The 22,518-nt window shown below is 37.0% G+C and overlaps 1 protein-coding gene across 5 annotated transcripts in view; it reads right to left on the bottom strand.

Moving 5' to 3' along the window:
- Positions 1-22,518, bottom strand: part of tcf12 (transcription factor 12) — a 218,385-nt gene that overhangs the window by 77,916 nt on the left and 117,951 nt on the right. For 4 of the 5 annotated variants that reach the window (XM_048616045.1, XM_048616049.1, XM_048616048.1 and 1 more), the window contains 3 exons: positions 18,853-18,992; positions 10,029-10,170; positions 9,724-9,788 (listed from right to left, as the gene is read on the bottom strand). In XM_048616045.1, coding sequence (XP_048472002.1) covers positions 9,724-9,788; positions 10,029-10,170; positions 18,853-18,992 — 347 coding nt within the window. The remainder of the gene's footprint in view (positions 1-9,723; positions 9,789-10,028; positions 10,171-18,852; positions 18,993-22,518) is intronic. The other variant, XM_048616046.1, reaches the window with a different exon arrangement.

Below are 22,518 nucleotides of genomic sequence, written 5' to 3'. Positions count from 1 at the left end.
AACAATTTCCCAACAACAGACATTAAACTAATTGGTTTACAGCGTCCTTACGTCTGCCTCGCTACTTTTTTGAATAAGAGAATTATATTAGCACTTTTCCAAACCACTGGAATCTTTCCATCATCGAGGGAACTTTGGAATAATATAAGCAACAGATCCACTATCCCTGCTGCCACTTCTTTTAATATCCTAGAATGTAGGCCATAAGGCCCTGGGGACTTTGCTGCCTTCAATCCTAGTAGATTGATCTGTATTTTTTCCTTAGTGATAACAGTGTTTTAAGTTCCTCTTTTTCTATAAGCTCTGCATTACCTGCTACTCTTGGCGTGGTACTAATGTCCTCCATCATGAAAACTGAGGCAAAATATTGATTTAGTGTCTGTACCATTTTGGTTGGAAGTATGCTCAAATGTAACATAAAGAGAACTGTTGTGTAAATCAGTTGTATAGTTTAAGATAGATCATGTCATTGCCATGGTCTGAGGCTTTGAGAATTGAGATTTTTTGTGAACATGATCGCACATTAATGTTTCTCTTCTCTATTTTCTTGTTCATTTTTGGTTCTTGTAACTTAAATCACTCTCAGGGAAAAGGTGTGATACACAATTCCTTCGAATGTGCATTCATGAGCTTTACCATCTAGGTAAACTACTAAGTTAACAATTTGAAAACCCTTCAGTAGCAATTGAAATCTTTTAAAATAAATCTGGCCCCAGCAATTCAATCATTTCTCCACACTCTGACAGAACTCTGGAGAGAAAAGATTATAGTCCTGGGATTGTTTGGTCAAAGTGTATCACAAAGTCAATTAAAAAATGATTTAGATATAAAACCTTAACCAATCAGCTTTGATGCATATATTAGCATAAACAGGATCACCATAAAAAGAAATTCAAATGATTGGATCCAATTTGCATCAAGTTAATATGGCACCATTTATCATTGATGATTCATGGTACCTCTAGGGTGGGGTATCAATATGCCCACTTAAAGAATTAAAGAAGGATTATATACCTATAGAATGATTTGCCAAAAAAGCCTATTATAAGAGTTATTACCTGACTGGTCCCTTTTGTTCAGATTTACTCTGTATTTAAGATTTACATCACCTTTACTACATTGATTTCATTGAACTCTCAGTTTATTCTGTGGATTATTTATTCAAGTTATCTTAAGTGAACCAACCTAATAATCAACATGGTATTCAGTATTCTTGCGACCATTTAATTTAAAAAAGGAAATTTTCATTGTTACATTAAGGTTGTGATATTTACAAAACAAGCTTTGAAAAGCTCCTTTTGGGTATGTATGTACAGTGCTCTGAATTTGCAGTAATAGGGAATTTTTTTTGCTACAGTACAAAACTTTAAAGGAATATTGATTGACGAATAGTTTGTAAAATTCGACAGAAACAGCACAAATGTCTATATTTTAATCTGGGGATTGACTATAATCTATGGAAATAGGCTACTATCCAAAAATTGTTCTACTTCCAATGCGTTTTAGGTTATAAAAAATACTTTGTTTCCTTGGTTACTATTAAACATGCATGGGAATATTTTTAAAATAACTGCAAATACATTCACTTTTAACAGATGAGTAAAACATCTTGGATAAACCAATATATTAAAAGTCACGAAAACATTGAATTATAACATATCCTACAACTCTCAACTGAAGAATAATCTAAAATTCTCTGCATGATATGTTTCAGACAAGAAATATCCAGCAATGAGTTGAATACGGTAATTAGATCGTGGTGTGAAAATGTCATTTATACCATCTTTGGTATCCAGATCGTGGAAACTCACTTCCACTACTTTTAATTGATGCAATGTAACAATGATTCAAAGCCAAATCTAACCAAAACAGCATCTACAACAGCACATTCACACAATCCAAAAATTACACTCTAATCAAATTTGCTATCAAGCCAGTATTTAACTCTTATAAAGGAGACCTCATTCTTCATTTCAAATGAGTACTTAAGAAAAAGCTCATTCTTTACTACCCAATTTCACTCAGTTTAGCATAAAACTGTATTTTAACTGCTCTGATTTTTGTCTTTAGTTTTCACTGATGTGGACTTGCGCCCTTAGGTCTCACTAAACTAAGTAAACTGTGTGCCACGTCACTTATTATATATTTATGGGCTTCCTTCAACCTTCTTTCCAATTGCTACATTTTGCTCCTCTGGTCTTTTCTCAGAATAATTTTTTTTCTCTATCAAGCTATTTCTCAACATTTATCTTTGATCCTTTCCAATACAGAAGAGAATTTGCGTCTAAAAAATATTCTTAATGGAACAAAGGATTCTAAAATGCTTCATTTTATAGAATGATTTACCAAAAAAGCCTATTATAAGAGTTATTACCTGACTGGTCCCTTTTGTTCAGATATACGCTGTATTTAAGATTTACATCACCTTTACTACGTTGATTTCATTGAACTCTCAGTTTATTCTGTGGATTAGAAGACCTGAACACAATATTAGAATTAGAAGAGATAACGAAATTCAGGTTCTAAACATCAGCTTTTAAGAGGGTTTAAAGGGAAGAAAATAACGAACTGCAAAAGTTGATGGATGGAGACCCTTTGGACTGGATCTAGGTAGCTGAAAGCTTAGTCTAAAACAAAAAAATACCAAGTGGTGAGGATATACTAAAGAACTGTGAAGCACTTGCTCCAAAGTAATGCCAGAGGATGTCAAAAAAAAAGAGGATTTTTGAAAGGTTTAACTTAGAGCTATCAAATGCACGAATAAGTCTTTCAGCAACAGATAGATGCAGTGGGGGCAAACTCCAGCAATGATGCCATAGTGAAAGGATACTGTTCATATCAACAGGTCAAACAGTTCACTGTTCAACTTGAGTGAGCAGAAGGAGAAATTAAAAGAGATGGATAATGAGGTTTTGGTGGAAGACATTTGGACACGAAACATGGCTAATTTTGATGATGCTTAACTGGATGAAATTCTGTGTCATCCATGGAACAACATCAGTTATGCTCCGTACTGCCACAAGCTTTTAGTTCAGAAGTGTGTCCATGCTGCCATTATCCAATTAAACAATATTGTAAGCTAAGGACGTAATTTTTGGACTCCGTTGCTGATCTGTACTGAACAGTGAATCTTTACGTCAGCCCTCAAGTGGAACTTCTACTTTTTAGAGGTGTAATGAAGTGTTTTGTGTGAGGCCATAGACTTACTCATCAGTTAACTGCCTTCACGGATATGTAGAATAACAGTTTAAGAAAATCAAACTACTTAGCTCACTCCTAATTATCTCCTTGAAAATCCAAGAAAAAAGTATAAACCAGACAATACTTGTTGCAGCAATGCTTTATTTCAGGCTACTTCTAACAGCAACACCCAGTCTTCTGATTTTTATGGATTTGAATTCTGAACTCTGGCCCTACACGAGTCTACGGCCTTTCTTTTAAAATTGTGAGAATTTACCCAGCTTTAATACTGTACCTTTAATTATAACTCAATTCCAAAATCCTTTCCTTGAGGATAATATCAAAAATACTGACATTTGGCCAATGTGCCTACCTAGTCCAATATTCAGCAGAATGCTTGATCGATGATACAATTAACAACATTGAGGAGATAAACATAGAGAATGCAGGAGAACCACAGCAGTTTGGTAGCATTTAGAGAAAGAAACAGAGTTAACACTTCACATTCTGAACAAAGTCATACCATACGCAGAAACGTTAATTCTGTTTCTCTCTCCAGAGATGCTGCCAGATCTGCTAAGTTTCTACAACATGCTGTATTCATCTCAGATTTCCAGCATCTCCAGTATTTTACCCTGATCTAATAATGGAGATATCTGATTTTCTTGAAAGACTTAAATCCATTCCCATTTTTAAATGCTAAGTTCAATTTTGTACATCCAAATACTCTGTGTACACTTAGTCTCTAGGAATACCAATTAGCATTTGGGGAAACAATAGCCAAGTGGTATTATCGATGGGCTGTTAATCCAGAGAGCCTGGTAATGTTCTAGGGCCTGGGCTCTAATCCTGCCATGAAAGATGGTGGAATTTGAATTCAATTACATCTGGAATTAAGTGTCTAGTGATGACCATTAATCCATTGCCAATTGTTGGATGAAACCCATCTGGTTCACTAATGCCTTTAGGGAAGGAAACTGCCATCCTTACCTGGTCTATGACTTACATGTGACTCCAGACCCACAGCAATGTGGTTGACTCTCAACTGCCATCTGGAATGAGAAAGTTTGCTGACGACACCACCTCTGCAGGCCGATCTCAAACAATGATGAGACAGAATACAGGGAAGAGATAGAGTGCTTAGTGGGATGGTGTAAAGATAACAATATCTCCCTCAAAGTCTTCAAAATGAAAGGGCCGGTAATTGAATTCAGTAAGCAAGGTGGAGGGCATGTCCCTGTCTACATCAATGGTGCTGAGGTGGACTTGGTTGAGATCATCAAGCTCCTAGGAGTGTGATCACCAACAATCTGTCCTGGTCGTTGATGCTATGATCAAGAAAGCACATCAACACATCTACTTCCTCAGGACACTAAGGAAATTCAGCGTGTCCATAAAGATGCTTACCAATTTTTATAGATGCATTATAGAAAACATTCTATCCAAATGCATCACGGCTTGGTTTGGTAACTGTTCTGCCCAGGACCATAAGGAACTACAGAGAGTTGTGAACACAGCCCAGTCTAACACGCCTTCCATCCATTGACCCCATCTATACTTCTCCCTGTCTCAGGATATCATCCCAGTTATAATCTCTTCCAACCTCTTCTGTCAAGCAGAAGATAAAAAAAACTTCAACACTCATACCAACAGATTCAGGAACAGCTTCTTCCCCACAGTTATTAGACTTCTGAATGGGTCTCTCAAATTTTAAAATTAATGCAATCTCACTCTTGGTTAATGTTGATCTCTCTCTACAGTCACAACATTGTATTCTTCACTCTACTACCCTAATGTACTTTGTATGGTATGATCTGCCTGCACTGCACGCAAAACAAAACTTTTCACTGTACCAAGGTAAATGTGACAACAATAAATCAAATCAATAAATGCTGGCCGAGCCAGTGACAACCCCATCCCATGAATGAATAAAATTAAAAATGGTGAATAGCCTTCTGTCTATTTTATTTTTTGTTCCATAACTATGGCAAAACAGGATGTTCAATGATGTTTGCTTGCATAAATAGCATACAAGAGTATATAGACCAAAGGCACATGAAAGTCAGTTATATCCTTAAGTATTTACACATGTTTGGCACCTATCAGCTCCAAAACATTGCAAAGGGCAGATAAATATAGGCAGCTTTCAGATTCACAGTATCTGTTATATCTTCATGGAATACCATCTAAAACATAAACCATGTAATAATATGAAATGTCTTCATGACCTTCAGCTAGTTTTATGACATTCAAAACTAAGATTTTTCAATCTTAAGCTTAATTACAAACTTTATAAGTTTATATTGTTCATCATGCCACAACTTTCTGATTTAGAACAGAAAAATAAAAATGCCAGGAAGTGCAGAGATCAGGCAATGCTGTTGTAATCTAATTTTGTTATTTTAACGATAAACAATACAAGCTTTCACTTGCCTCTATTAACATACTTCTGATCATAGATTCAAGAGTAAACTAAACAGATGGTTTACATAACCTAATATCTGCAGGACAATGTCCTGGAATTAAGGACAAAAATTAAGGACAAAAAATTGAACTTGCCTCCCTTGAAATTAAAGGACTAGGAAGGGACGCTATCAAGCAGCCATCTTAGGGTCATATATGACGAATTCCCGAAGGGATAAGTTAATTACATCAAAGAAGGTTAAGGGCTGGCCTAACCAATGATGCCCACATCCCACGAATGAATTAACGAAGGAAATTAAAAACTCAGGGACTAATAAAAATCTACAGTGATAATTAATGTGAACCATAAATCACCCAATGGTAATTTGTAAAATAGCACTGTGCCATCTAGAAGCACAACTGCAAACTTGCAAATTGTATTCTTTTTTAACAAGAGTGGACATGTCAACCACTGTTAAATTTCTCTTTCTTTTGACATCGAGCATTGAAGAGCCTGAAACAACTTGCCAAAGACTCAATTTCTATACTTCGCGTAAAATTGGGCATGGTAGCTTTTACTGAAGTATTCAAAGTGACACGAAAAGCTTCCAATACATTATGAGATAACTTTTTTCAATTATTTTCATAAAGCATCCCTTATCAAACGACCTTGATTTACAAACTTAGTGTGTAACATCACTTTTACAAAAAACTCCAAAATTAAGTCACCAAATCTGAAAAGAAATGCAATCCGATAACAACTGGACATGTCATTCTGGTTGACAGAAAATCATTTGCTGCTCGGTATGACAACATATTTTGCTCATTTTAAACAGGTGTTTTCTTCCTCAGAAAATGATGGCCTTCTCAACTTAATGTTGAAATGATTGCACAGATTCAAGAAAACAGACAGACTGAAACAAAGAGATCTGTACACCGCAGAGTGTGGTAGGTATGCATATAGCAGTTGGAATGTCAACGTCAACAATGACAAATGATTTAAGGAAAAATCTGGCTGTTCTTATCAACCAACACAGGATGGCACAGTCATATAACTGTGCAACTGAACCCCACCCACATGAAAATAGACTTTTTTTTTCTTTATTCATTCGTGGGATGAGGGCGTCGCTGGCTAGGCAGCATTTATTGACCATCCCTAATTGCCCAGAGGGCAGTTAAGAGTCAATCACATTGCTGTGGGTCTGGAGTCACATGTAGGCCAGATCAGGTAAAGATGGCAGTTCCCTTCCCTTAACAACATGAGTGAACCAGATGGGTTTTACCTGACAATCAACATTGGATTCATGGTCATCATTAGACTCCTAATTCCAGATATTTTACTGAATTCCAGTGACAATACCACTAGGTCATTTTCTCCTTGTGTATGCTCAGGTCTTTCCTCCTTCTGCCTATTTGTGAGGCTTTCAAACCAGCTAACTTATTCAGGCAATAACTTCAGGAAGATTTACCTTGCATCATTTGCAAAGCATTCATGCGTGGGTCTGGTTAAAAATTATCTGTGCAAATCACATTCCTTCTACTGCAGGTGATTTCCTTGGTCTAAGAAAATGACAATGGTCCCACATGCCTAGCTGAAACATTGGGGACAAGTCTGCATCTATACAGTAGCACCTTAGGACTAGTAACTGTTCAGGGCAAGATTTTCGCCTCTGTCTGGGAAGAGGTCTCACCTCCGAGAGCTGCCAGCCAATTTTATTTTTCAAATTTTATTCACAGGATGTGGGCACCACTGGCTACGTCAGCACTTGCTGCCCAACCCTAATTGGCCAGAAGGCATTTAAAAAGGCAACCACATTGTTGTGGGGTGGACCAGGTAAGGATAGCAGTTTCCCTCCCAGTGAACATTAGTGAGCCAGTTGCATTTTTCTGACAATGGCTTCATGTCCATCATGAGACTCTTAACCCCAGATATTTTATAGAATTCAAATCCCACCATCTGCCAATGATGAAATTCGAACCCAGGTTCCCAGAATAAAAACCGAAAGAACTGCGGATTGCTGTAAATCAGGAACAAAAACAAAGTTGCTGGAAAAGCTCAGCAGGTCTGGGCAGCATCTGTGAAGGAAAAAACAGAGTTAATGCTGGGGGTCCAGTGACCCTTCCCTTATAACGTTAACTCTGTTTTTTCCTTCACAGATGCTGCCAGACCTGCTGAGCTTTTCCAGCAACTTTGATTTTGTTCCAGGTTCCCAGAATATTAGCTTGGGATTCTGGATTAGTAGTCCAGCAACAATAACACTAAACCATTGTCTCCTGTATATTGCCAGCAATGCTCTGGTCTGAGCAGTGCCAGAAGAGTCATAGGTACTACTGAAATGTCAGACAGTCCCTTAAGCGCAAATACGATGGACCCAGAGTTACAGGCAAGATTTTGCAGAAGCCATACTAGCACGCCACGGTGATGCGCTTGCCTGGATTCAGTTCAGCACGGTGTATCCTTACAGGAGGCAGTTACAGATATCCACTTTTTTTTTAAAGATTTCCATCAACCATTGTAGTTTGCTTGTACCTAGGTTTGTTGAAACAGATCACATGATTCTATTTGCTTCACATTTTGTCATGTATTTAAGAGACAGTCTCAAAACATAATCATCCTCTCAAGCTTGCATATGTAACTATAAATATTTGGTAGAAAAGTGTTTGCCAGTCATCAGTCGTGGCTGGATAAGGTAAGAAAGAATTCAGCGCTCTTAACAAGCAAACCACGCCTTTACAGGAAGATAGGAAGAAAATCAACAAGAGAAAAATCAACAGTTTAGAAGAAATGAGTGAAAATGCTGTTCTGTGAACTTCCAACTTTGAATCTTAAATCAGCTATGATTAAGAATTCTAAGTGCTAAATGACAACGTATACAGTCAAATGCATTCATCTTCAAAACTTTCACACTAGAAACCCCAAAACACTTACACAAAATTTCTTACTTTGAAAACTGACTGTTTGCGATGTACCATTACGAAGTTGTTTTCACATAATGCTTCATAAAACAACCAACGTAAAATTTTGATTAGTCAGTTTTAAATCTTTTGTGAAGTCAAAATTATATTTTTAAAAATGAAATACCATTTCAACTGTAGTGATACTATAAACACAAACTACAACTCCTGCACTGACATTGATTTAGTCAATGTCAGATTGTGCAACACTGCCAGCATATTCAATCAATTTTGTTCATTAACATTTAACAACCTGCTATCCCTGAAAACGTTCACAGCTATTATAAATATCTAGTAAAAATAAAAAGCATAACTAAATTATTACTGCAAGGCTTACATACTTGAGTTTTCTTTCAAAAATACCACTGAACAAAATATATTTTAATACTCAATTTCGTTTTAAAGCAGCAAACCTCCTCTCTCTGGTTTATAATCTTTCAAAATGTCACTTCTATTCTTTCTGTGATAGTTGTTCAAACCTTTGAAAGTAACCACAGGTAAGGTTTCCCAGGCAGCTGTAGAACTTTAGAACTTCAAAACTGTCACCTGATACTTCCTTACTCTGAATTGCAATAACAACTATCATCTCAGATGATGTAAAACACAGCATTTCTGAACATTTTAATATTGTATCACAGCTCAAGTACCAAAATATATTTTTAGTTTATCTGATACAACAAAACTTTGAATAGTTACCACTTTTACACAGGTCATGTGGAGCCAAGTTTCACTGCAAACTTGTTTACTTTACAGCCAGTTTTTGAAGAGTTAAAATACTGAATAAATTTGAAAGATAACTCAAATTAGAAAACCATAAAAATACAATCTGAGAAAATTATACCAGAAATGTTAGTTAACCCTTTGAGTACTGAATGCCCCTTGCAGCTTTCAAAACATGCGCACTTTCTATTAAAGTTCCAAATGCGTTCACTTCAATTTCTGAAATGCTCTGATTTTTGTGCAGAAATATCACTGCTGTTCTCAAAGGGTTAAATTAGCACATATCAATGTTGATAAAGGATTGTGCCTGAGGTCAGCATTTTGGTAAAAAAAACACCAAAGATGTGAGGGTTTGGTTTTTAGTTCTCCATGAAATTATGCTTCTTCACATTTTTTTTTCTTTTAAACTACTTTGGGTAAATGTAAGTTTTTAAAAGATGCTAAAAGGTTTGATTCAGTACTCACAGATGCCAAAGCTTTTCCAAGTGCATCACCTGTCTGTGAACCCCCAGCTGCATTTCCTCTGTTCCCTATACACAATATAATTGGAGCATAAAACACTTCGATTATTCACAAGTTCAGCATTTTTCTGCACTTGAATACTATTGTTCCGTACATCCGCATATTTACTGCGCGTTATGAAATTTATGGATTAATATTAAAAATAAAATTGTAATTTTGTAGTTGCGAGTTAAGCAACATAATTGTTATAAACTAGCTGATTACTACTTTCCACTTGGATGTGGAAATCAATGTTTCTTGTAACATACCCAAAAGATTTTCTGATCCATTGACTGGTGGTGTATGTGAGGCTGCAACATAAGGGGAGCTGGTACTCCCTCGATGGAAGCTAGACATTGGGGGAAGACTGGGGCTCATGTCTGTAGGTGAAACTGAATGTGGTGGATAGTTCTATAAAAATAAAAACACCAAATAACAACCCTGGATAAAAGAAGTTAAATCATACAGCAGTACCTGCTCAATATTGACCTTTAATTGGCACAGCGAAAGCTCAAATTACGATCCATTAAACATTAACAGAACTGCTTGATAAGTATTTTGACAGTTTTTTTTAACTTGAATATAACTGATCATACAATAATGACTCAAAGCATATTCAAAGCACTTAACAGAACTAGAACTGAACTGCACCATACACTTTGCAAAATTGGCAGATCTTGATTACAATCAGCAAGCTGGTATGGAGGTTTATGTAATGAATTTAATAAGTTATTCCGGTACCGTTAGGCACCCGGAAAGCCACATGACCAAACAGTTATTTGCCAATCAGTATAACTCAAAGGAGCAGACACTGGAAAAATGTAGTGAAACAGAAAACTAAGCTGAACTGAATTCGGAACACTATTTCCATACTGTTTAAGTGTAAAAGTGTGGGAAAGGTGGCGGGAGGAGGTGAACTAATTGGAAGAGATATTTTAGAGAACAGAAAATCAATCCAGCAGTCTACCATCAGCATCATATGATGCCTCAGTGTTGCAGGATGCAAATTAATCCCGAAACAATATCACATAGGAAGTTCACATTCAGCATTATCAAGGTAGTATTCACTGTGCATCCAACAAAACGTGATACAGTGATCAGAGGGGATTTTAATTTTCATAATGACTTGGCAAACCAAATGTGGAGAATGAGTTATACAATGCATACAAAATAGGTTTCTCAACTGGCACATCAAGGAGCCAACAGGGAACAATTGATTCTGGATTAAATATTGTGTCACAGAATGGGCTTGATTCACAGTTTTGTGGGAAAGTAGTATTTAGGGAATTATCATTGTATGATAGAATTTTATATTGAGTTTCAGTGTGATTTAGTTAACATAAACAAGGTTCTTAAATGTATTTAGATATGAAGGGCTGCATTAGCTAAAGAAGGTTGCAAAACTAGATTAAAAGGTACAATCATGATCTAGAATGGCAAACATTTAAGGAATTAACTATTAATCTGAAAGAAATGTACATTCCCTTAAAGAACAAGCGTTGGAGAAGTGTCCAACCAAGGCTAACAAAAACAATGCTAGTCGAAAACTAGAGGTTTATAATGTTGATAAAAACAATAGTAAGCCTCAGGGTTGGAGGAGTTTTAGAAACTAGCAAATGTTAAACTGACTAATAATTAGTGTATAAGACTAAATTAGCAAAAGAACTAAAACAGACTGCAAGATATTCTCAGTATATAAAATGAGGTTAGCTAAAGTAAATATGGTTTCCTCCAACAGAAACAGGACAAACTACACTGACATGAGGAAATTAAACAATATTTTGTATCTGTCTTCATGGAAGATCTAAATAAATCAATTCGAAAATAGTGATGAAGCAAGTGCTTAATCATTATTGCCAATTAGAAAAAATGCTTGATAAATTAATACAACTTAAAAAGTGAACAAATCCTCTGGAACTGATGGCCTGTATCCTCGTGTCTCAAAGAGGTAGCTACTGAGATAGTAATTTTAGAAGATCATCACTTTGATGTCAGAAGCAGTTCCCAACGATTGGAAGGTAGTAAAGGTAACTCTGCAACTCCACAAAGAACAGAAGTGGGAGAACAGGGAAACATAGGCCAAATAGCCTGATGTCATTTGTCAGGAAAACACTGAAACTAATATTAGGAACATGGTAACAGGACAATTAGAAAATCAGTGTGATTAGGCAGAGGCAAGATGGATTAATGAAAGGGAAATCTTGTCCAATAAATTTCTTTGAGTTTTTGAGGGTATGGTGAGGGTGAATATGGAGGAAGCAGATGTGATGGATTCGGAATTTTAAAAGCATCTGATTTTTGCCACACAAGCTGTTACACAAACTCATCCAATTAGAAACATTACCATCGGCTTCGACTGAGGATTGGTTGACACACAGTAGAAATGCATGGTTCAATTTTGGGTTGCTAAGCTGCAATTAGCACGGTACCACAATAATCAGTGTTTGGGCCTCAGGGGCTCTCAATTTCCATATGAGAGGATCAAATGAAACATATCCAAGTTGCTCTGCATATACAAAGCTATCTGTGCGCCCAGGAACAATAAACAGAGGAGGCTATTTAGACCCTCCAGCCTGTTCCACCAATGAGATAGATCATAGCTGATCTAGAACCCAACTCCATATTCGCATCTATGCCCCATTATCCTTTATCAGTAACAAAACTCTACCAGCTTCAGATTTAAAATTTACAATTTATATAGCATCAATTGCTTTTTGCAGAAGGAAATTTCAAGCTGCTACCTCACTTAGCATGTGCAGCAATTCCTAATTTCACTCCTGCAAAATCAACCTATTTTTAAGACTAAACCCCTACACTTTCAACCTATAAAACAGCTTCTCTTCATCCACCTCTCTATTTCCCCCAATACCTTGAAAAGTTTCATGAAATCAACCCTAAGCCTTCTAAATTCCAGATAATACATCCTGAATTTATGGAATCTCTATCATAATTTAACTCTCGCAGTCCAGCCATCTTTCCAACAACTCAACACTGCATCTCTCAAGGGTGATGTTCAGAGCAGTCGGCAGTACCCACGTGTGGTGTAAGCAGGACAATGTGTAACTAAAGCATGATTTTGACATCCTTGTATTCTAAGGAGAAAGGCCAGTATTCTGGTATCCTTTCTGATCACATGCTGTATGCATTCATGGGCTTTTAATGATCTATATATCAGGTGTCCTCCTCCACCACAATCCAACGGTCCGGATCTTTGCATCACAGCAAATGTGAATGAGTGGCTTTCTATCCCATCACTCAGTTGCTAATAAATAGTGAACAGTTAAGGCCCCACACAAATTCATCACTGATAATAACAATTTGGGAAGTGTGAAGTCATCCATTTTGGAAGGTTTTTTTTTAAATTTCAGAATAAAACAGGAGAGAGACCAGAAAACATTATTATACAGAGGGACCTGGGTATCATTGTATAGGATCACAGCAAATTAACATGCAGGCCCACAAAGCAAAGGTAAACAAATGGCTACGTAATATTTCAATTCAAAATAAAGTCTAAGACTGAATATTCAGAGCACTGTGTTCAGTTTCTGTCTTCTTACCCAAAGAAGGAGATGCTTTTTGAAGTTGATGAGATTGATTTCAGGGTTGACAGGGTTATCCTTTAAGAAATAAACTGAATAGACTAGGACAACAGTCACAAATATTTAGAAGAATCAAAGTTGATGGAATGGAATTCTAAATGGGTTTGATAGGTAGCATGGGAGCATGTTGTCCTTGGCTGAGAGGTCTACAACTAGACGGTCCACAGGTTGGCATTTAGGACCAGGATTAGGTGAAATTTCTTCACGCTAGTGTTGTGGACCTCGTGAACATTCACAAACCTCTAAAGCAGAAAATTCTTGTTGCTGAATATATCCAAGACAGACAGAAAAGAGACTAACAGTAAGTAACATACATAGGAATAATACAGAAAAGTAATGTTCAGGCAGAAGATCAGCCACTACTTCACTAAATGGCATTGCAGGTTTGAAGGACCCAATGACCTTATTCGCCTCTGTCTTATTTTGTTTTGCTCTTAAATCTCCAACATTGGATCAGGTCTTTATACCTCTCCAGAATGAAATACAAACTCAAATTATGCTTTATCTTTATAAAACTCCACTCAAAGTAAAAAAAGTGAAGTATTTTCTTGAATTAGTAACTCAATTAACAGGTAAAATGGTGGCATCAAGATGGTTTCAATATTTTGACCACATACAGATAACAGAAATGGATTTCACCATTATAAACAACACTCAAGCACTTAATGCAATTGAAAGTCTGACATTTAACAGTCTTAAAGGCTTTGAAGAGCACAAAGGACTTCGAGGTCATTTATCTCATAATATTTAACACTCAAGCAAACAAGGAAGGTAATTTACAAAGAAAGAAAACTTAAAACATCTCACTGACCAAAAGAACAGCTCGTCAACCACTTGATCTACTGAAGAAATCACAACAGAATTGACAATCGGATGTCAGAGTCATCACCAAGACTAAATTAGCTCCCAACAGTTCTTTACATTCCTAAGTAATTACAAACAACTTTGTCAATTATACTGAACCCCAATCCAACATTTCGGATGCAAACCAGAAAAAGTAAGCTGACAACCTATGTTATCTGACTTAACCTTTGCCAATCACAATACAGTTCTAAATCAGAGGAGAACAAATTTATTCTGCCAATCAATTTCCACATCTGTGTTCAGCATTCCGAAATAGCTGCCAGGAATTAACTCTTTTAGATAGTAAGCATTAAAAATTGTAACAATTGCAGAATCATACATGATTCTCACTTCTTTTGCAATTCTTCAGGATTGCTTTAATTCACTGAATGCCAAGGAAACAAGATGCAAACTATAGCTACTGAACTGAGTGCTGTAGACCCTTCCAATCATTGACAGTCATTTGCTGCAACTTGAAACTATTCAAATAAACTCAAGCCAAGCCTCATAATGAGAAAAAAAAGTACCTTTTCTTAAGCTTGACCATCAACACTGTTTATTGGTACCTCTCGCACACTTTACGTAATTCTTTTAACAAAGTTTGTTTGGAACAGGGTAGAATAGGTTTGTTCCTTCCAGCTGCATTTCTCGTTATACTTATTGTTCCTAAATATAATATTCATATTTGAATAGAACAGAAACAACTAGAAAATATGAAAGCAGATTTTCATCCTGCTATTGTGTTTTCTCTCAACTAGTCCAGCTCAATCCAACATATCCAAACACTGCAACTGCAAAGTTCAGTTTATTCAAAGCATTTCAACCTATAAGTTTATCCACATCAGGTCTCACTCTGTCAACACAGATAGGCTCTCAGACCTCAATGCCAGAGATTTTATCCTCATATTTAATGCCTATATGCCCTCTCCCCATCTTCTGATGCACCATACATCAGCCCTACAACCCTCTCTCCCTTACCTCGTACCCTGTGAAATCACCAACCTTTGACTCCAGACTTTGTTTTTCATTTATTCTTGGAAGTAAACACGTTGGTAAACATTTATAGCTCATCCTTAAATCCTCGAGAAACATTTTATCACTGGTAACCACGCAGTCAGCCTTGGGCCCATTCTCTCCAATTTCTTCCCTGAACAGCTCTGTTATTCTGCCTAAGTGCCTGACAACTTCTTATGGTGTGTTCAATCGACAAAAAGGAGGCAATTCTGGTTTGGCTAATTATCGCTACATAGGCAAACTTTCAATAGTCAGTAAAATGATGAAGGGAGCCACTGACAGTGGTATCAAGGTGCACTTAGGCAGCAATAATCTCCTGAATTTGAATTCTGCCACGGCCACTTGGCCTTCAGGCCACATTACAGTCTTGGCCAGATTAAAGTGATTGCTCTTGACACCAAGGCACTTAATCAAGTGCAACAGTAGGGAAAAATCTTCACCGGCTGGAGTCACAGTTTAACTCAAAGGTCAGTAGCTACGGTTGTTATGAGCTAATCATCTCATCCGCAGGGGTTCACTGCAAAAGTTCTCTCAAGGCAGTATCAGAGGCAGTACCAACCACCTTCAGATGCATCATCAATGGTCTTTTCTCCATCATAGGATAGAAAAGGGATGTTACAGAGTATTCAGCATCATTCACAACTCTTCAAGGAATTATGCAGTCTGTGCATAAATGCAAGACTGAGACAACATTCCAACTTGGGCTGATAAATGCCAAGTGATATCAGGTCATCCAATTATCAAATATTAAGCACATCCAAAATGAAGATGGTAAACACCTCCCTGGCATTCAAGAACAACATGGTACACATCATATTTCTAAGCATCTTAGTGGAGGTAGGTTGAGGTGGGACAGGAACTGACCAATAACTTAGCTGAACCAATCACAAATACTGTGGATACGAGAACAGGTCAAATATTAATCATTCTATGGTCAATGATTCACCTCCTGACTCCCCAAAGAATTTCCATCATTGACAACAACTAATCACAACTTATATCAATAAACTAGACATGAGGATCATATGTAGGATCATATGGATTACGCACCACATATTCACAGATGACAAAATGATGTGAAAATTGTGAGGAGGATGCAAAGATGCTTCAAGGGGATTTGGAGTATCTAAGTGGTCAAAAATTTGGCAGATAGAACACAATGTAGAGAAATGAAGGGTTATCCATTTTGGTAGGAAAAATAGATAGTGAGAAGCTGGGAGTACTGAATCTCTAAAGGATATGTTTGCATGTTCCCTTTATTCATTAGTGACTGAAATTCAACATGCAAGTACATCAAGCAATAAAGGAAGGGTTCAGAGGAAGGGTCACTGGTCTTCAACGTTAAATATTTTCTCTCCAGCGATTCTTCAAGACCTGCTGAGTTTCTCTTGCAATTTCTGCTTTACTTGTTTTAGATCACCAGCATCTGGACTTCTTTATTTTATAATAAATAAGCCATGTTGTCTTTCATTGCTTGAGGAATTCAGTATAAGTATAAGGAGGTTTTATGACACCTGAAGTAGCCTGTGCAGGTATCACGTCTTGACCTAGGATAAAATATACTTGTGATAGGACAAATGCAATGAAGGTTTGCCAAACTAATTCCAGAGGCGCTGTCCTGTAAGCAAAGATTAAATATATTTCTCTCTGGAGTCTAGAAGAATGACAGGTGTTATCATTCAAACATATGAAATTCTAATAGAGCAATTGACAAGGTAGATGCAGGAAAGTTTATTTCATTGGTTAAGGGTGGGAGGTTAACGGTCTAGAATCAGGGGACATAGTACAAGACAAGAAGCAGACTGAGATGTGGAGAAATTGCCTCACTCTGATGGTGGTGAATGTTCAGTCATTGAGCATGTTCAAGATGAAGAACTGTAGATTTCTATACATTCAGTACATAAAGTACCTGCGAATTGTGCAAGCAGAAGATCAACTGTGAGGTCACCGAATGGCAGGGCAGGCTCAAACAGCTCTATGGTCCACTGCTGCTCCAATTTCTTATGTTCTTCAAAAGAAGGCACACACCAGGAAAGTGATGAAAAATCTCAATTTGCGTGCATGCTGCTCCAGCCACAAAGCAAGGTCCAAGCCATCTAACTTGCTTGATTGGCACCCAATGCATCATTGCAAGGCACAGTGACTGCTCTGTCTAGCTTTTAAAAGAACTGAATATCTCACCAAAGTAGCTTAAATCTAAAGCTTCCCCAACTAGGTCAAAGGCAGCAAGGCACTTGGGAACACTGTCGCTTCCGTGAAGTCTCACATCATCACACTTGGAAATATATCATGTTTCCTTCATTGTAGTTGAATCAAATCCTGGAATTTCTCACCCAACTGCAATGTGGGAATAATTTTACTAAACAAAACTGCAGAAGGCAACTTAATACAATCTCCTCAAAGACAATGAGGTATGAGCAATAAATGTTGGCTGCACATGCAGTATCCACATCTAATTAATGTATTTAAAAAACCCATTTCTCCATATAACCTACTTCTTTGACCAAACAATCCTCTTAATACAGCTCCTTTGATCCAGTGACTATTTCTGTCTTATTACATCTCTAGGACCACAGGAGGAGGAGTAGACCATTCAAGCCCTTAAGCCTGTTCCAGTGTTTAATTAGATAATGAATGATTAGTATTTTAAACAAAATAATTTACCCAACTTGATTCAACATTTCTTAATGTCCTTACCTAACAAAATTATCAATCTCAGCTCTGAAAATGTCCATCAGAAATCTTCAACAGTTTTTGAATTTTTCTTTTGCGTGCACGTGTTGGGGAGATATGGCGGGAGGAGAAGGGAAAGAAATAATAGGAAGTAGTTTGTCTCTATCTACCTTATCAAATCCTTCTTTGATCACCCCTTGTTCATAAACACTTAAGTGAACAGAAGCCTTGTTTGTTTATGCAACCTGTACTCAACTTTTGAACCTATGGACTAGTTTTTAGCAATATTTGTACATAAACTCTCATAAACTTTCCTCGGCAGTTTGTAGCTTCTCACCACATAGAGGATACACTGGCTTCCTTATTTTCAAGTTGAATGCCCTCCTACATCTTACACCGAAGTCCACCCACCATAGTTTTGCCTAATCAATCTATCAACACCCACTGTTCCCATTGAAGTACTTACTACTCAATTTAGAATAATCAGCAAACTTGAATTTATGCCTTTCAATTTTTTCATTTCGGTCATTAATAACTATTGTGAAATGCTGAGGCTCAGTATCAATTCTTGGATACACTATTCCACAATTAGATTTTATACCCATTATTTTTACTGTTATCCACCTCTTAAACAATTCTCTATGAATATAATTAGATTGCCAAAATTGTACATGCTTTCATTTTTGCAAAGTCACTTACTTGGGTTCATATGAACACCTAAGGATGTTTTCCCAGATTAAATGATGAAAAACGGATGTTGTACTTGTATTCTACTGAATGCAAGAATAAGTAGTAGGAATCATGTACATTTTGAACCATTATTGAAATGGATACATTAAACCTTTGTACTTTTAGAGATATCAATACTGCAATGCTTCAGTAGATACCCAAAACCTAACCAGCTTTTAGTATGCTGTGGAATACATACAGGAGAAGTTAACTGATGAAGTCAATTTATCCTTACCAAGCGATCGTGTGTGTGCAGACTGCTATAGCTGCTAGACTGAGAGACATGAGAGGAAGAACTTCCCAACATTCCTCCATAACTTGGCTGATGCATTCCATTTGTTGAATTCCAAAGATCAGAAGAATTGTGATTTCCTTCTAATGGGGAACAAAAAGGACATTTAATTAATGAAGTTTATTTGAGAAAGACTAAGCTTTCGTATCTGATATCTACTTCTACTGATCACAGCTGAGAAAACAGAAGTTATGTACAATCGTGACACCAATCTATAAGTAACATCATGGTCAATCTTTGGAAGGAAAAATATTCACCTCAATTGGATGTGGACCATGACAGCTTTGCTTTGATAAGCAAAATTTCCAAATTCCAAACTTTTCATTTATTTGGAAATAATCACTTTAATTCCAATGCAGATTGCACAGATGTAACCAGCAAATAACAAACCACGTAAGAACAGGAGTAAGCCATTCAGCCCATCAAGCCTGTACTGCCATTCAATTTGATGATAGCTGATCATCTACCTCACTGCTAATTATTCACATTATATTCCATCTGCTATCTTCTCCATTCACTTCACCTAAGTCCATTGAAACTTCCCTACATCTTCCGCACAACTTAAATACCCACCTAGCTTTGTGTAATTAGCAAACTTAGAAATATTATATTTGGTCCTGACATCCAAATCATTTAAAATGGAATTTGAACAGCTGTTGCTCCAGCACTGATCTTTGTGGTGCCTCACTAGGAACAGCCTGTCATCTTGAGAATGAACCGTTTACTGTCTGCAGTTTGTTAACCAATCCCTAATCCACTGTACTGTTTTACACCCAATCTCATATTCTCTAATTCTGCTCACTAAACTTTCAGATGTTACCTTATCAAAAGCCTTCTAAAATCCAAAATACACCACATTTACTGGTTCTCTTCTACCTACACTACAAATAATACCCTCCATAAACTTTAAAAGATTTATCAAACATGATTTTCTTGCCATAAATCATGTTGACTTTGGCCAATCCAGCCATTATTTCCTGAGTAATAAAAACAAAAAGTGCTGGAGAAAGTCAGGACAAGAAGCATCTGTGGAGAGAGCAGAGTTCATGTTTCAAATGCAGTGAATGTGCTACTGAATCAGGTCTGAAAAAGAATCATTGGGCTTTAAGTTATAACTCTGTTGCACTCTCCACAGATGCTGCCTGACTTGCTGAGTTTCTGCAGCATTTTTTTCAGATCTCCGGGATGCACAGTACTTTGTCATTATTTTCTAAACATTTAGGTATATAATTCATTATCATAGATTCTGACATGTTTCCCAACGGACTGGAAGACCGTATCGAATTCCAAAAAGACGCAGACAAGTTGATGGAGTGTGCAGACATGAGGAAGATGAAGTTTAATGTGCAGAAGTGTGAGGTGATTACAGAAGTTGAATGTTTTCCTTGGAGAGGAGAAGGCAAAGTGGAGATTTGAACAAAGTTCTCAAAATCATGATAGACTGAACAAAGGAGATGGGAGAAACTGTTCCTGCTTATGAAAGGATCAAGAACTGGTGCAAACAGGTTTGCAGTGCTTTGCAAAAGAAGCAAATGCGAGGTAAGAAAGACTTTTCTACACAACAAGTGTGTTTGTGGTCAGTTCAATTGAGGCATTTAAGAGGCTGTTAGATGATTATTTAGGTAAAAACAATGTGCAAGGGTATGGGGAAAAGGCAAGAGACTGGCAATAAATCAAACTGCTCAGAGAGCCAATGCAGACACAATGGTTTAAATGGGTGTCTGTTGCACTGTTTTTGCAAAATTTCTGCAAAAAAAAATTGAGATTCTTGCATCAATCTAACATGTCTATTGCCCTTCATATTTTCTCTTTTTGCCTTCTTAAATAGCAGGGTTACATTTAATACTTTACTATGTGCATGAACCTGTCCATAAACTGTAGAATTCTGAAAAATAACTACCAATGCATTCACTATCCTCCGAGCCAGCACCTTCAACTCTGGGATGTAGCTCACCTGGCCCCGGAAATTTACCAACACTCAATCCAGTTATTTATTCACATCTTTCTTCTTTGTTATTTTTCATTTTGACAAGTCCCTTATTTCAATCTTATTTCTTGGATATTTTTTGTATCTTGCTCCGTGAAGACGGATGCAAAAAACTGTTTGTTCCTCCACCATTTCCCTATTCTCCATTATAAATGCTCCTACCTGTACCTGCAATTGGCCCACATTTGTCTTTGCTAATCTTTTTCTTTTTGCATCCTAAAAGGAGCTTTTACAGTTAACCTTTACATTTCTCGCTCTCTTGCATTCACACGTTTCCCTTTAGCAGTTTCTGGGTCATCCTTTACTGATTTTTAAATTTCTCCCTACCCTCAGGTTTAACACTTTTTCCTGTCAATCTAATTAGCCATTTCTTTTTGTCTAATGTTAGCCACAGTCATTTCGCTTCTCCTATTGAGATTATTCGCTTGAGGAATGGCTTCAGGCAGTTTCTGAGTTCTAAGCAGGTTCTGTTCTTGAATCCATTTACAAATTGATTTGTTAACAAGTTGGAACTCAATGCAGACAATAGAATGTCGAATTCGTATGTACAGGGAATGTTCATATGTTGGATATTTAAAATTATACCCCTGTATGGGACTGCACTCATACATACATGCATGCATTCCCAACTTGGATGTTTGTAAATCAGGGACCCCTATTCTTGTCAACCATGTAGTACTACTTTAAATATTGGCTATTACCTATCTACTGTCACATCTTTTGGTGTATCTTCCCAGCCCACCATAGCTAACTTGCTCCTAATGCCATCACAGTTTCTTTCATTCAGGTTAAAGACTGAAGTTTCAGAATTAACTGTATTACATGCAAAAAATAATATAATTGTTGCTGTTTCCCAAAAACTCCATTACAGCAAGTTTATTAATTAAAAGCAATATACTGCAGATGCTGGAAATCTGAAATTAGCCCCTTCTCATTGTACAATCGATTTAAAATAGTCAAATCCCTAGTTAATTCTTCAGTTTACTGCCCCAGAAACCCATCTCGTATGCAGTCTAAGAATTTATCCTCCACAGCATTAGTGCTGATTGCGTCTATCCGGCCTACATGTAAATTGAATCTGCCTATTCGTACTATTACACACATTATGTACATCTCAAATGTCAAGATCTATCCCATGCCCTAAATTACCACTACCTCTTGATGCCCAAACAAAATCATCAATGCTTGCTAACCCTTGGTATTACTCAATTCTATCCAAACTGATTCTATACCTAGAGCCTTTGATCCAAGGCATTTTCTCAACAATCTTGATCCTCATCAAAATGTTCTAGCTGACTTCTTTTGTCTCCTAAATGACAAATATCCTTGCAAATTTGGTTCCTATCTTGTTCACATTGTAACCACCTCTGTGATTGCAATTCACTCTATTTCTGTCTTAATTTGGAGCGGGGCAGGCTCAAACGGCTGAGTAGACTACATAGACATTTACAGCAAAGAAAGATGCCGTTTGGCGAATCACATCCATGCCAGTCAACAAAGATCTGTCTATATTAATCCAATTTTTCCACTCGTAGCTTACAGCCAGGAAGACTATGGCAACACAAGTGAATGTCCAAATAAAATTAAATGCTACAAATGTTTGTGACACCCATTCTTTCAGG

The sequence above is a fragment of the Rhincodon typus genome, chromosome 33 (assembly GCF_021869965.1).
Source record: "Rhincodon typus isolate 14 chromosome 33, sRhiTyp1.1, whole genome shotgun sequence".
NCBI classification, from domain to species: Eukaryota; Metazoa; Chordata; class Chondrichthyes; order Orectolobiformes; family Rhincodontidae; genus Rhincodon; species Rhincodon typus.
This window is presented reverse-complemented; position numbering and strand designations above follow the sequence as displayed.